Genomic DNA, 16,548 nt, shown 5'->3' on the forward strand with positions numbered 1-16,548 from the left:
CACAGTGTAGGACTGGCCCACAGGGATACCAGGAAAACTCCCGGTGGGCCCTTCTGCTTCTAACTATCTGGCCTAATTCATGGTCACTTCTATGTCTCTATGGGAACAAATCGATTAAATATAAAGAAGAATAGATTATAGTATGTACTGTAGAAAAACTAGGAAAATATAGAGGTTGAATGAAAAGTGAATGAAAAATTATTTGAAAACTGGGCCCAAGGTCTAAGGCAGGGGCGGGCCAAGCCGTCCGGGTGCCCTAGGCAACCCGGTCGGCCGCCTGGCCCGCCCCGCCCCCTCCGTTGGCGCGCATGCGCAGTTCGGGGGGGGTGCGATGCCGTGGGTTATTGCCCCCGCCGCTTGTCATTAGCGGCGGGGGCAATGGCAAAGTAGGGGAACTAGTGGTAGGCAGCAGAGGCTTCTGCCTGGCGCCCCCTAATCATTGCGCCCTAGGCAGCTGCCTCTTCTGCCTACCCCTAGTTCCGGCCCTGGTCTAAGGTTTGCTGGTGGGCCCCTGGCATCCCAGTCCGACACTGTCTGTGCAGCTGTGAGGGCTGATTAGCCTCACCTGCAGTTAAAGAGTAGTGTCTCTCTGCTCTGTTCTGGGAGAGAGGTGAGCTACTGGAGCTGCAGTGTAGAACTTATCCTGTTTGGGAAAAAGTCTGTTTGAGACCTGTTCGGAACTATTTGCTGCACAGTTACCTATGAGCCTAGTAGCAAGGACCAGCTACTATATGCTGCCCTAAAGACTGAGGGATTGAAGTGCATCTGCGTTTGAGAAAGCACAGGTATTCTACAAAAGACTGAGTGTAACCTGCATTTACTTATGTTGGTTTAATCTACCCAAGTGTGGCTGTGTGTTCCCTGGGAAGGACAGTTTTCAGTTTCAGCAAGACTGCTACTTATTGGTTATATTTGGATATCAGCTCTATGAACTTTTATTTTTTGCCAAGCCTGCTGTGTTAAATAAATTCACACCAGAATTCAGCTTGAACTCCTGTGTACCTGTCTCTTGCCTGTGTGAAAAGAGCTGCTGCTTCTACCTAGAACTAAATCCCCACAATACTAACAGGGAATCTGTGTTTGATAAATACCTCTGCTCAAAAAAAACTCTGCAGGCAGCATTCTAAACTCGGAGAATATAATCACAATTTAATATTCTGGCTAAAATAGTCTATCTGAAATAACAATAATGAAACTGACAATATCTTCATAAAAAGCTGACCACATAAAACATACCTGCTGTTTGCAGTTACCCTAGCAAGATCATTTTATATTACTCTGTCATTTCCCCTGTATTTATAGGTGAATTGTATTACTTAATCCCACTAGGGATTAATTAATTCACAATAACAATCTGTGCTGTATATTAACAGTCTTATTAAATTTATAATGATAATGTAATAATTTTCTTGCTTGAATGGTTTGCTTTAAATCTATCCATTAAATCTATCTAATTCCTTTGTTATTATTTTTCCTTTTGTATTTAATGCTGCAATATTCTGCGGCTTTATATCTACAGGATATGTGTGTCCTGCATCAAAAGAATACTAGTGCAGAGAAAAAATGTTGTGCCTATAGGACAATAGGGCTGATTCCCTAAAGTGCGTTAAAACTTGTGCTATTTATAGCATGCAGTAAAATTTTTATTGCGTCTAAATTTTTGCGACTTAACGCACGATTCACTAAAAGCATACTTGCGTTAATTTACGCGTGATACTGCTATTTTAGTCGCGAAGACTATTTTCGTGCGGTATTTGCGCAGTACATGTGCTAATCAACGCCCCGCATATAAATAGTCGCTGCATATAAATAGTCGCCGCATATAAATAGTCGCCGCATATAAATAGTCGCCGCATATAAATAGTAGCCGCATATAAATAGTAGCCGCATATAAATAGTTGCCGCATATAAATAGTCATGCGAATAAACTCACGCCATATTAGCCATACACGCCATTACTTTCGTAAAACTACTTTTCTGAAAATGACCATTTCCCAGCAAACTGGAGGCTGCATCACTCTAGGGCCAACATAGACAGAATAAATCACACTGAAAAGTCCATATGATGTTGCCAAAAGCTCATTAACTGTGCTTTTCTATAATTACCCCTGCCTCAAGTAGGTGTTAATTTTCGCATAGACTAATGCGATATTTAGCGCGTCTAAGTGTTTGTGAATCATGCGTTATTGTTATTTCGGCGTGCAAATTAACGCATGCGTTAAAATTAACGCATCCGGTTGCGCGTAATACGCGGTAATACTCTATTTTAACGCAAAAAAGTGAATCAACCCTAATATGTCTGATTTCATGGCAATATATGTCTTATGTTAACATTCACATATCAGTTGTGATAATATATTATTTTATTTATTTATTATCTGGGTGACCTGGCCTTATTTAGCCTTTCGCTTGCCTTGCAATGATTGCCAGAATAGACTTTTCTTTGGATTTTGCTTTCTCTTGGCAAGCCTGCCTGAAATCATTGCTTTGCTTTTGACAGTCCTTGATTGATCCACTGTTGGCATTTCTCTGGGTGTAGGCAGGAGAAGGATGTGCCTCAGGCACAGTTGGGGTGTGGTTGCATATGTGCATGCAGTATGATATGCTTCACAGGTGTATCAAGAGGGCTTACACCAGGGGGCATCACCCTGTGGGAACAGAACATATGGCTCCCAAACTTTATCTAGTGTGTGATTCTTTTTAAAGGGGTGGTTTACCTTTAAATTAACTTTTAGTATGTTATAAAATGATCAATTATGAGCAACTTTTCAGTTGATCTTCATTATTTATTTTGTACAGTATATTTTTTTTAATTATTTGCCGTCTTAATTATTTGCACTGTGAGGCTAAAATGTTATTGTTACTATTACTTTTTATTACTTTTCTTTCTTTTCATACCCTCTCCTATTTATATTCCAGTCTTTCATTAACTGCTGACATTTCAAACTGGAGAACTCTCCAGAAAGGTCACCCAGATAATACATAAATAAAATAATATATTATCACAACTGCTATGTGAATGTTAACATAAGACAGATATTGCCATCCTATAGGCACAACAAAAAGTAAAATAATTAAAAATATCACAAATAATAAAAAATAAAGACCAATTGCAAATTGTCTCAGAATATCACTCTCTACATCATGCTCAATGTTAACTCAAAGGTGTCCAAACCCTTTAAAGGGCTTGTTTACCTTTTCTTACAGCAATACACAAAACAATAGATAATGTTCCCCTTATAGCATTCAGAGTTGCAGACTATATTTTCAGAGAGATTACGGGGCCCATTCATTGAAGCACGACTGAGTGAGAAAAATTCTTATTTTTTCTAATTTTTAGAACTTTTCGTACTGACGCGACTTTTTTGAGGTTTGCGTTAATTTCCGCAACAAAATTGTATTTGTCGCAACGACTACGAGCATTTTAGAATTCTTTCAATGGTGACTTTCTTTTGGCCAGGTTGGAGCTGTAGAGTGCCATTGAGTCCTATGGAAAGCTTCCAAAATCATGCATTGAATTTCAAAGTCAGAATGGTTTTTACGCCATTTCCAATCATTCGGATACGAAAATTCCACTGGGGAGAAGTATAACCTGAAAGCTGGGAGTAACCCATTGTCATCCTGTGGGGATATAGTCATTGTGACCAAGTACTGTGGGCACAAGCCTGACCTGTGATATGCAAGAGACCTGTACTGATGTCTGTTAATACTCCTATGTGGATCTGTTAAATAAATAAGTTCCTGTTTAAGTTCAAGAACCACTGGCGCCCATATTTATTGTGAGTTACAGTTGCACAACACCCTGACCACCAACATACGCACTGGCTCACACCTAGGAGAAATAGTGTCATACTGGGTAAAGTTGGGGTATTTTATGGTAGCACAAGTACCTGAAATCTTGAGCTCCTTGTGAGATGCCATGTAATTATCATAAAGTAGCAAGCAAATCATAGAAAATGAAAAACAATAAATCAGTTGTGCTAGAAGTACAGTATATTCAAATTTTTTTCACCGAAGCTAAATGGGACAATTTTATCATTAGTATCAAAGAAAATATGTAATAAAAAAACCCAAAGATCTCACCATAACTTATAAAACCCAGAACAGTGTGCTGGAAAATCTGGCAGTATCCATGTACATAGGTATGCTGAGTTTGAAAATGTCATTCAACGTTTTCTACATATTTACGCAATATTCAGTGTGGTACAGTAAGGTACAGTGTTTATAAATATCAAAACAGAGTTTGCATTTAAATGTACAGCCTTAATTCAAATAACTACTATTTGTCAATACAGTTTACTCGAATGTCTTTTTCTTCAGCACTGCCATAACATAAAACAAATTTTCTTCTCTTTAAAAATGTTAACATCTGCTGTAATTTGGGGTTAGTGGCAATTATAACGATAGGGCTCAGTGCAGAGTAGGAGCAGGCCAGCACAATCCTGGCATCATTCATATCAGGAGTCACATTGGAGAGTGTCAGTGTATAGATCCACATGGAGTTGTCAAATCCAAACAATATTACATAAAGAATAACTAACATAACAACAGCTCTTGAAGCCTTGTATTCAACTGATTTTCCAGGAAGTCTGTCTGTGCTCCTTTTGCCTTTTATAGATTTCTCATGACAAAACAAAACATAAACAATATAAATGCTTGCAACAGTCATAAGCCCAACAAAGAGGAAATCCCTAGAGGCAAAAATTGCCCCATTAATTATGTAAGTTTCATATGTCAGATAGTCCATGTCACAGTAAACTAAACGCAGAGTATATGGTGAAGTTGTAGAATTGTTTTTGGCTATAGCATAAATAATGCTACTGGGGTAGAGTATGAGGTTGGCTATTAGGATGGCTGTAGTTATGAAGAATACATTCTGCATTGCCTTCTGCTTCAGATATGCCCACAACCTAGTTTGTGGAGCAATGATAATACACTGATAACAGCTGAGCAAACTGGTGGTGCAAATGGACATAGCTCTGCCTACTCTATAGGTGTAGACAAAGAATTTGCACTTTGAGTCATCCAGGAAATTTTCTACTCCAATGGCATTGAGAAATTGGAGGTTGATACGGGAAAAAACAATAAGCAGGTTCATGAATGCCAAAACCATCAGGATGGAGTTAGTTGGCAAGAGCTTCTTTTCTGTTACTTTGATTATTGCAAACTTGACCAAAATATACATGTTGCCTGGAATTCCAGTTGCTGCCAAAAGAAAGAAGCCAACTGCTTTGACATAAAGAAGTATATTCATTAAGACTTTATGTGGTTCCTGTATGACGTTTATCCCATATAAGCTTGTGAACATATAATAAACGACCAGCTTAACGACCAGATAAGCTAGTCCTCTCTGCCAGATAGTTGTCAGCAATCTGCAAGAGAAGTAAAAGGGAAGTAAATACATTTGTATTACGTGCCATAGCACACAAGGGGACTGTGAGATTTTTCAAAATTCAATAATGGAAAAAAAGATTCAATTTTTTTTCATATATTTAGAAAAATACTTGAGCTGGAAAAATCGGAATGCCTTGATTTGCTGCACACTTTATCATAATGATTACAAATATAAATAACATTGTTTCATTCATTTTCACAAATTTGACTGCTTAAAATAAACTTGAACAATAAATAAAATAGCTTGAATGTTGAAAATACACTCCCCACTGATTTATGTAGAAGTTAGTCAGGTTTAGCTGCTGAAAATTTTCATTTGTATTTTTAAGATTTTTTTCCATTGAAAAATCTTGCAAGTTTAAGATCTGATTTTTTTGCCACAGTTCTTCGTAACTGAATCTCAAGTTTGAATGACTAGGCCGCAAATGATACTATAATGTACTTTTGACCACAAACTTGATTCTGTTGTAAAATAGACTGATGTTTTAGCTAAAGCAACGTTAAAGCTTTTTTTCAGAGCTCTATTGGAAGTGGTTTGCAGTTGTTTCCACCTTGTATTGCAGATACAAATACTATCAAAATTGTAGATATACTATATAGCTTTAGTGCTTCCCAACTCTGTTTTACTCCTTGCAGCAGGATCTTGACCAGCTGGCAATCTGGGCGGCTAAGTGGCAGATGAGATTTAATGAGGATAAATGTAAGGTCATGCACCTGGGATGTAAAAATATGCAGCCACTTATACCCTTAATGGGACTGCACTAGGCAAATCCATAATGGAGAAGGACCTTGGAGTCCTTGTAGATAATAAACTTGGCTGTAGCAAGCAATGCCAGGCAGCAGCTGCAAGGGCAAACAAGGTTTTGAGCTGTATTAAAAGGGGTATAGATTCACGGGAGGAGGGGGTTATTCTTTCCCTTTACAGAGCACTGGTAAGGCCCCATCTAGAATATGAATTAGAGAGGGTCCAGAGAAGGGCAACTAAGCTGGTAAAGGGTATGGAAAGTCTCAGTTATGAAGAAAGACTGGCCAAGTTGGGTCTGTTTACACTGAAGAAGAGGCGCTTAAGAGGTGACATAACTATGTTTAAATATATAAGGGGATCATATAATAACCTCTCTAATGCCTTATTTACCAGCAGGTCCTTCCAACAGACACGAGGGCACCCACTCCGTTTAGAAGAAGGGAGGTTCCGTTTAAACATTCAGAAAGGATTTTTGTGAGAGCTGTGAAGTTGTGGAATTCCCTCCCTGAATCAGTTATGCTGGCTGATACATTATATATTAAGAAGGGGCTGGATGGCTTCTTAGCAAGTGAGGGAATACAGGGTTATGGGAGATAGCTCTCAGTACAAGTGAGGGAATACAGGGTTATGGAAGATAGTTCTCAGTACAAGTTGATCCAGGGACTGGTCCGATTGCCATCTTGGAGTCAGGAAGGAATTTTTTTCCCCTCTGCGGCAAATTAGAGAGGCTTCAGATGGGGTTTTTTGCCTTCCTCTGGATCAACTAGAAGTTAGGCAGGTTATATATAGTCATTATGGTTGAACGTGATGGACGTACGTCTTTTTTCAACCTAACTTACTATGTTACTGCAAACTGCTCTGAAAGGCAAGTTAACCTTCATTACCGAGAGATTATTTTCTTGACTCACCCTCCAAGTCTTTTCCCACAAAAACTAGGTAACAACCCTTTACTGGTATAAGACAAAACTGGCCCATGTATATGTACCTGGAACCTCAAACATATAATTACTTTTGATTGTTGAAAAGCATCTAAATCTGTATTTGCCATTATTATTTTCTTCTCTTCAAAAAGTCCATATCTCTTTCTATAAAAAGATAGAATACATACAGCACATATCAGAAAAATATCACCTGTGACACATTTATTTCTTCAACACCTTTGCTCAAAAAAATTCTGTAGGCAGCATTCTAAACTCAGAGGATATTACCCCAGAGTAATATTCTGGTTAAAATAGTCTAGTTAATATAACAATAATGAAACTGACTGAATATCTTCATAAAAATCTGACCACATAAAACATACCTGCAGTCACGCTAGCAAGATCATTTCATATTACTCTGGCATTTCCCCTGTACTTATAGGTGAATTGTATTACTTAATCCCACTAGGAATTAATTAATTCATACTAACAATCTGTAATGTGCTGTATATTAGCAATCTTTATGAATATACTATGTTAATGTATGACTGAACACATTTGCGCCTGTAAGTAAAATCCTTTTAGATTACTTGCAAATGAAAAAATGAGGTAAACTTGAGTAAATTAGTAAAATGTCAGTTCTGCAATGTGGCAACCCAGTCCATGCATTCTGGTTTCCAGTTTTATATTTTCTTTTACAATACTAATTTCTACAACTTTATATAATAACCTACCTAAGTACATGGTGCACTGGGAACAGTAAAACAGCATCAAATCAATTCTGAGACATGGGAAAGAGTCTGGAAAACACCAATATGTGTGGTAATAAAAAAGTTCCTCAGGATGATATTATACACTAGCCTTTCTTTCCAGGTTCTACCTGGGTTTAGCTTTTGCAGCATGCTGGAAATGTGATACAGGAACTCTACTTGTTATGTTTTGACCTTGTCTCTAACCTACCCAGGATAAAAAGAAAGACCTTCATAAATAATCCTTGGGACAGGTGTACATTTTGGGGTGGGGGAGGGGCAGCAGCCCCAGAAATGCAACTGCATGGGACCTGCTCATGTATGTTTTAGAAGATATACTTCCTGGCATATATAATGCTTTCCAGCATTTAATCAGTAAAATATTTTTAGGTGTTTGAAAAGCAATTGGAAAAAGAAGGCTATAATTTCTGTAACTGAAACAGATTTTGTGGACAGGATAATATATATAGGTATAATGGAATATCTCACTGACACAACAATGGAAAATGTTGATAAAACAAACTGGCAATATGTAGAAAACTTTCTAAATAGACAGGATGTTAATTACATTACTTGACATGATAAGGTGGAACAGAAAGTCATCATTCTTTCACCTATAACTTTTGGTTGTTTTTGTATGTCTTTCATTTACTCTGTTGAATATGTTGGCATATTCTAAATATAGTAATAATTCCATAATACTAAGAATACAGCTATACTGATTGCCACTAATAAGGTACAGAATCAAATATTTATTAGTAAACCAACTACAGATATGTGTGTGTTTTACACACAAAAAAAGATGTATAATTTTAGGTGTTAGTCTTGTTTAGAAAAACAAAACAGGCTTGCAGGGTGGATCTTATTTGCATGACAGACAATCTAGAAGCACAACTACACAAAATCACCAGCTTATACTGATGCCCCTATGTAATGCTGCAGAGTCAGAGTTCTCAGCTTTCTCTTTCCCCTCACTTATCACAGTGCTGCTTTTTCCTTTTATCCAAGACATTACAAACCTCCTCTACTGTAGAACTAATAAAGCTCTGTGCTACTCATTTTTATGATTCTTTTAACTTGTCCTCCTTACTTTATTATTTATGTGTGTTCTTTGATTGCCATCCGTGCACTATCATTGCTTATTTTACTAATTGCTGGAGTAGATCACAGGTGCAGGACAAATCTTTAAGCTTCCTATTTTTTTCAGGGCTTGTATAAACTGCTTATTCAGGCTAGCAGGCATGGGACTGAGCTGCACAACCAGTGTTAGTGCTGCTTATGTTGCAAGGTTACCCTATTAACGCCTGGTCCAAGTGCTGCAGTAGATCACAGGTGCAGGAACAATCTTTAATCTGTTCAGAGCTCCTTTACATTTTTTCCTTTAGGCCAGTAGGCCAGTGATGTTCTACAATAGAGATGTAGCGAACTGTTCGCCGGCGAACTAATTCGCGTGAACATCGGGTGTTCGCAAGTTCGCGAACTTTTCGCGATGTTCGCAATTTGGGTTCGCCTTAGCTAGCGCCAAATTTTGACCTCTCACCCCAGAGCCAGCAGATACATGGCAGCCAATCAGGCAGCTCTCCCTCCTGGACCACCCCTCCCGGACCACTCCCCCCCCTGGACCACTCCCTTCCATATATAAACCGAAGCCCAGCAGCCATTTTACATTCTGCCTGTGTGTGCTTGAGGAGTTAGCATAGGGAGAGAGCTGTGCAGGGGTTTGAGGGACAGTTTTGTAAGGACTGCTTTTATTTTCTGATTACTGTTACACTAGTCTTCTTTTCATTGTGTACTGCAGCTCCGTCTGTGTGTGTTGGAGACAGGTGTGCTGCTCATAGTAGTGAACTAAGCACCAACCACACATTCACATCATTTTTTTTATTTGTTTTTTTTACTTTGCTACTGTAATTTATAGAGCCCAGTGCTATTAGTCTAGCTGTGTTGGGGACTGGTGTGCTGATCCTATTAGTTCACCACCAGCACCAACCAGAGATCACTTTTGTTTTATTATTATTTTTTTTTTCCTTTATCTTATTATTTAGATATTTAGATATTCTTCTACCAAGTATACCCATTCTAAGTATGTTGGGGTTTTTTTTAATTTCCAATGTCTTGGAATTCTAGCCGTATTCAAGAATTGTTGGGTAACGTCCACTATTACACTATTTTTTCCTGGAATTAAGTTTAGTAAAATAGTGGCTATTTCGCTTTCTTTGATTGTTATTTTTGCTATTGTTTCTAAAATTTTTGACCAGTAGGTTTTCATTTGAGGGCAAGAGTACCAAATATGGGTGTGGTTCCCTGGTCTGTTCTCACATCTCCAGCACGAGTCAGAGCTGTTCTTATACATCTGTTTCAGCTTGGTGGGAGTATCTAGTGGCCAATTTAAAATTCATCTCTTTAACTTTCACTGCTCTTGATGATTTGTGTATACCTGTAAATATCCTCTCCCACACTCTGTCTGGTATTTCTATACCCAATAGTTTTTCCCAGTTGGTGCAACAGTTTCTCTTGGGGGTTTCTACTCTATTTATCAGTAGCTTGTATAGAGTAGAAATTGTTTTTTCTATTGGTTTGGGGGCTTCCAGTATATTCTCCCATTTGGTTAAAGGTCTGCCCCATTCTAAGCTCTGGTTCATTTGTATAAAATGGTATATTTGGTGGTAGTTCCAAGTATCCCTTGGATGTCACCTCCATCTTTTTTGGACTTCTGTTAACTTCTGCTAACCTTGTTATTTGCTATAAAGTCTGTGATTCTAGTGGGGCGGGCCTTAGAAAGTAGAGCCGGATTTTGTTCCAGGGGCTGGAGGCTACATGGGGTGGGGGCCAACTTGTATTTTTGACTACTCTTGGTACGAGGCCCCTGTTAGGGGGTGGTTTTTAATTGTTTTGGGTATTAATTCTGCCTTAGCCCAAAGATAATTTTTTAATGATATATTGGAAACCATATTTTCTAGGTCGACCCAGATCTTGGGACCTCGAGTACCAAGCTTGAATTCGGGATAAGTGTATTGCAGTTCAGTATGTCTCGGCATCTGGCAAGGTAAGTCCTCCCTTTTCTTTTGGCAGTATGAGTTGATTGTATTTCAATCTTAAATTTTTCCCACCCTATTGGCAAGTATTTTTGCGTAGATCTTTAAGTCTACATTTATTAATGAAATCAGTCTGTAGCTGGCAGGTAGTTGGGTGTCTTTCCCTTGTTTAGGGATGACTACTATGTGGGCTTCTTTTGCTTGGAAGTAGAATCTATTTTGAGCATCTATTGAATTGAATTATGTAGTGAGTATTGGGGCAAGTTCTTTCTTGTATACTTTATAATATAGTGTGCTATAATCATAAGGGAACAGGCTTTTATCCACTGGAAACGTGTCAATTGTTTCTATTATCTCTCGTGTTTGAAAGGGCTGGTCTAGTATGGTTCTCTGTTCTGGTGTTAGAGAGACTATGTGGGCTTCTTTAATAAATGTCTTCATCTTTTCCAATGAATCTTTGCCATGATTGGGATTTTCAAGCTTATATAAGCTTTGGTAGTAATTTTGAAATGTAAATTTTTTTGGTTAATGTCCTTTATGGACTGGACATGTGACAGCAGTTGTATTTTTTTAAGGATATTTGCAAAGTGCTTATTGCATTTGTCTCCTAGCTCGTAATATTTTTGTTTAGTTCTATGAAGGCTTTATAGGTGTATTGATCTAGCAAGGCTTTGAGTTGGAGACATTTAGCTTCTAGCTCTGTGTAAGTTGCTTGTTCAATACTAGCTTTGTGGGCTTGTTTGCAAATCTCTCTCACTATTTCATTTACTTTTCCTTCTCTCTCTTTTTTCAGTTTGCTACATAGTGTGATTAGTTGGCCTCTCAGAACACATTTCTTTGTCTCCCACAGGTAATATACTCACTGAGTTGTTCTCATCTATGATTTGTTTAATCATATTTAGAATTTTTGCTTTTATGCAATAAGGAGTCATTAAACTTCCAATTGAATTCTTGTGCTATTACTTGGGGTATTGTAAAGCTTGTCGATACAGGGGCATGGTCTGACTCGATACTGTTTCCCATGTCTGCCTTATTAAATAAGTGTAGCCATTTTTGGTTAATAAATATGTAATCTATACGTGAGTACATCTTTTGGGTTTTGGAATAGTGTGTGTAGTCTTTACTTTTAGGGTAAAGTACTCTCCATATATCTAGTAACCACAGCGCTAAATGACTTTTGAGAGTTTTTTAGATTCTTGTATGAAATTACGCTTTTACTATTTAAAGTGTAGTGATCCACGAAACGGTGAAAAATTCACGAAATGGCGAAAATGTCCTGCGGCAAAAAAAATTGTCTAAAATCGGCTATTCTTTTGTTGCCCACGGCTATTATTTTGTCGCATGGCTATTCTTTTGTTACCTGCGGCTATTATTTCGTCGTATTTTTCCGCTGCGAATTTGTTCATCCGTTTTGCGGAACAATCCGCCAATGGCGAAACGTGGAAATTTGCTGCGAATCCATGCCTGCCGAAACATTTCGCCCATCACTATTAAAGTGTCTAGTATTGGGCTTAGTTCTAGATTGAGGTCACCGCCCATTATTAGGAGCCCTTCATGGAAATCTTCCAAAACTCTCAAAAATTTACAAAGAAATTGGATTTGCCCTTGAATGGGGGCCTATTGCCTATTGTTATCTTTAGGTTTGCCATTTTTCCTTTTACCACCACGTATCTGCTATTTACAGTATGTCTGTTAATTTGTCAGATAGTTTAAAGGGTAAATCTTTGTGGATCGAGGTCATTACCCCAGTGGCTTTTTTTCTTACTGTAAAATATTTGGGGAAAATGTATTGTATTGAGCGCTGGTGTATGATTCTCTTTTAAATGAGTCTCTTGTTTCAAGACAATCTTTGCCTTTTTTGCACTCATGCATTATATGGGCTCTCTTGGTCGGTTCATTCAAACCGTTGACATTGTAACTCACAATTTGACATTCAAATGATGCCATTATCTTTAAAACAAGGTTCAAAAAGTAGGGAAGTGAAACAAACATTCAATGAACTTATAAACTTTATCAAGTTATATAGATCTTACAGAATCGTCTGTTTGATTTTCTTTTATAGCGGTTTCTTGTCTTTCCCTTTTTTTTCCTTTTAGGTTTTGCGAGTTCTGTTCTATATCTTAACTATATATATGACCAATGAGGTCTTTCAATTTGTGTACATTCTTTGATTTGGCTTGTTTCTTGGTTTGCAAAGTGTCTCATTGGTTCAGGTTGGTCTCATATTTGTAGGCCTATTCCTTGGTGTGCGAGGTGTTCTCTTTGGAGTGTAGACTTGGTTCCACTCTGCCTGAGTTGTAAAGTCCAGATCGGGTGGTGCTGCTTCCACTGTCTGCCATCAAGGTAGATCAACACGTTGAAGTTGTAGTTTCTGTATGAAAAGATCAGTATCTTTGGGGGACCGGATCACTGCCTGTGTTCCTTCTTTGTTGGCTATTAAGGGGAATCCCAATCTGTACCGGATGTTCTTTTCCCTAAGGATGTCTGAGAGTTGATTAATGTAGTTCTTGATATGTCCTGGAACAGTTTGATTGTAGCTTCTTCATATGTAAGACTGTTGATGTCCTTAGCCTTTTGCTGAATTTCCTCTTTTAAGGCAAAGCTGTTCAAACAGCAAAGGATGTCCCTGGGAGCATTCAGTGGTGCTGCTTTTGGCCCTTTCAATGACTATATTGGTTGTAGGCTCCCTGTTGAGTATGTTGTTAAAGATTTGCAGTAGCACAGTCTTTATGTCATAATGTTTTATTGTTTCCAGGACCCCTCTACCTCTGATATTATTCCTTCTACTTCTTTTTTTCTTGGTCCTCTAGTTGTCTCTGTCTTCTGATATTAGCAGATTATGTGTCTGGATTGTGTTATTGAGTGATTTTTGATTAGCAATCAGCTTACTCTGGTTTGCTTCCAGGTTCTCCATTCTTCCTGCTAGCATTATAAAGTCTTTCTTTATCTCTTGCAGCTCTTCTTCAATGGTGGCTGTCACTTTGTGTAGCATATCCTTTATATCTGCTTTGGATGGGAGATTAGTGAGGTAAGTGTGGATATCTGGCTCTTCCTCTGCTTCACTGATCCGATGCATTGTGGTGTGTGTCTGCATCACTCTCTGCTCTCTTGGTTATTGGCGCCATCTTGGAAAAGAGACAATCCGGTTTCTCTGCATGTGCCGATGATTGCCACTTCTCTGCTTGTCTGTGTTTCTCCGCCCTCTATTTTTGTGGATTCCCCATTTTTATTTTCTGTTACAGGTGTCCGTACTGGTATTTTGTCCCAGAGCTCTTCTCTCACGTGACCATACAGCGTGCAAGGCAAGCCATGCCATGCCCTCCAGAGATATTTACATTTAATTGTAAGTTTGCTGGCTTCAACCTATGTAATGCAGTGTAGAGTCTGCAAAGGAATGGGATCTACTGTGCAGAAATCTGTTATGCAGATGTTCTGACAAGCAGCAATGTTCTGGCTTATGTACCAATTAAGTGAATACATTTTTTACTTAACGGCATCATTTTAAGTGTTAGTCTTGTTTAGAAAAAACAAAATAGAACAAAAGAAAACTTTGTTGCAGAATACTTTTTATTGGGTTTTACAGTGGCGATGCTGATCACAGATATAAAAGAAAAAAGGAGGAAAAACATTTCACAATTATAGGAAAATGGAAACATATGACAAATAAATATGGAACTATGGAAAGGTAAGGGGGAGTGTTAGCAGGGGCCATCTGAGCCATAGAATAAGGGAGTAGCACTGTGGAGATACAGGAGATATCTGGCCAAAGCAAAAAAACTCAAACACATATATGTATATACAGTATATAGTAGTTCAAACAGGTCGGCACTCACAATAAACTGTCTCTTAATGCCTGGGTGCTGTCCTCAAAGTAATTCTTAGGTAATCGAACAAAATGGGTCGCTCCATATAGGACTTGTGAAAAAAACACCGTAATTTAATTTGCAGGGAACGGTAATCCTATTGAGTTAACGATTATGAATTACCTCGCATTTTCATAACTAACTTTTGAGTCATTTTTATATGTTACAACCTTATGTTACATATGGTATAACATAATATATAATATATAATTAGTGGATACTTATTATAACATGGTGTTCTTTCATTAACAAACTGAATCAACTGCTACTTAACATATGCCCAGCCACGCTTATCTTAACAAAGTAATTCACAAGACAGCAGTTATTTAAGTTATCTTTACTATATTCCATTTGATTACATTTTTTCAGTGCAATGGAAATATGGTGATATGCTCTTTTATGATTATGTTTAACCTTTTTGGTGTATTTATTTTTTCCCTAACGTGTGTTTTACTCTTGTGTGTCATGTATGTTACACGTCATGCACTAACGTCACTGATCTGTGTTTCCCGCCACACTTAGTATTTAAGTTTGTTCTTTCCTCTTTTTTATAACTTTGAGAAAGGCTGCAGGAGCGGCCGAAACGTCAGTCTTATTATACATCTAGTAAATTATGGTGTGTTTTCACAAGTCCTGTGTGGAGTGGCCAATTTTGTTTGAATATATATATATATATATATATATATATATATATATATAAGGAATATATATATAAGGAATAATATGGGTATTAGTTCACCTTACAGTACAACAATATATCTGAACAGCTTGACATTCTAATATACATATTGCTGGTCTTTTCTGGTCTTTTCCCTGCAGAGTTCTATTACTGTATGTGAGTTATTCTCTTTTGCCTTGAGTATAAAAACATTAGTGCCAAATGTATGTGACACTCATATGTGCTTGATATATAATTGTATTTGTGTGTAAGGACAACTGCAGACCTTTTTACAATGGTATTTGACACCAGCATTTATACATTTTTTTGTATTTAGACTAAAATATTTTACAGACCTTATCAGCCGCTCTTAAAATACAATGACTACCACTTTGGGTACAAACAAACCAATATTTAGATGCCTTGTCTATTTTTAATTTTTTTAAAAGTGCTATGTGATATGCCTTCATGCCTGCTGAATAAAATGTGACATAACCGAGAAACAAAATAAATAAATAAATAATAATAAAAAATGAAAACCAATTACAAGTTGTCTCAAAATATCATTGTCTACTCTACACCATACTAAAAGTTAGTTTAAATGTAAACTATTCCTTTAATAGCAGATCCTTTCTGGGCACACTGCCAAAAATAATTACTCTGTATCAAGTGAAATAGACTGGCTATGTGTAGCGAACTTCCCCTTCATAGAAGACAAACAGCTACTAAGAGGGATTTGCCACTGGTCAAAAGCAGTCAGAGGGAGAGCTGCTCACTCATGGAAGAGTGAATGCACTTTGATTTCATCAGTATTGTAATGCCTAAGGAAACAGAAGGTTTAACAAAGGTCAGCAGGTGGGGTGATACACTAATGTGCTATCAGTTTTTGAGTATGTAAATTTGAGTTTATTTTTCTAAATCAAATAAACTCGCATATCAAATGCTTGCTTTTTTATTAATAAAAACTGGGATACCTCGAATTTACAAACTCGAAAAAAAACCGAATATCTCATATTGAAAAATTTGGCTTGACGTTGCCTAGAACTCCCATTGACTTCTATAGAAACTCGCAAGCTTTTAGATGGCAAATTTTTACATTTGAGTTTTCACGTTTTTTGCACTTTATAAATGCCACACATTCAAGTTTTTGAACCAAATTTGAGTTTTTTTAGTTCAAGATTTATCAA

General features: G+C 37.6%; 1 protein-coding gene across 1 annotated transcript; it reads right to left on the reverse strand.

Annotated features, from left to right (window-relative positions):
* Positions 1–4,279: 4,279 nt before the first annotated feature.
* LOC105946314 (olfactory receptor class A-like protein 1) lies at positions 4,280–5,254 on the reverse strand. The gene has a single exon (XM_031896207.1). The coding sequence runs from the start codon at positions 5,252–5,254 to the stop codon at positions 4,280–4,282; it is 975 nt and encodes a 324-aa protein (XP_031752067.1).
* Positions 5,255–16,548: the final 11,294 nt, after the last annotated feature.

Source organism: Xenopus tropicalis, chromosome 2 (assembly GCF_000004195.4).
Source record: "Xenopus tropicalis strain Nigerian chromosome 2, UCB_Xtro_10.0, whole genome shotgun sequence".
Lineage (NCBI taxonomy): Eukaryota > Metazoa > Chordata > Amphibia > Anura > Pipidae > Xenopus > Xenopus tropicalis.

Excerpts from the sequence above, each read along its gene's own strand:
- LOC105946314 (XM_031896207.1), bottom strand. The coding sequence starts at position 5,254 with ATGAATATACTTCTTTATGTCAAAGCAGTTGGCTTCTTTCTTTTGGCA.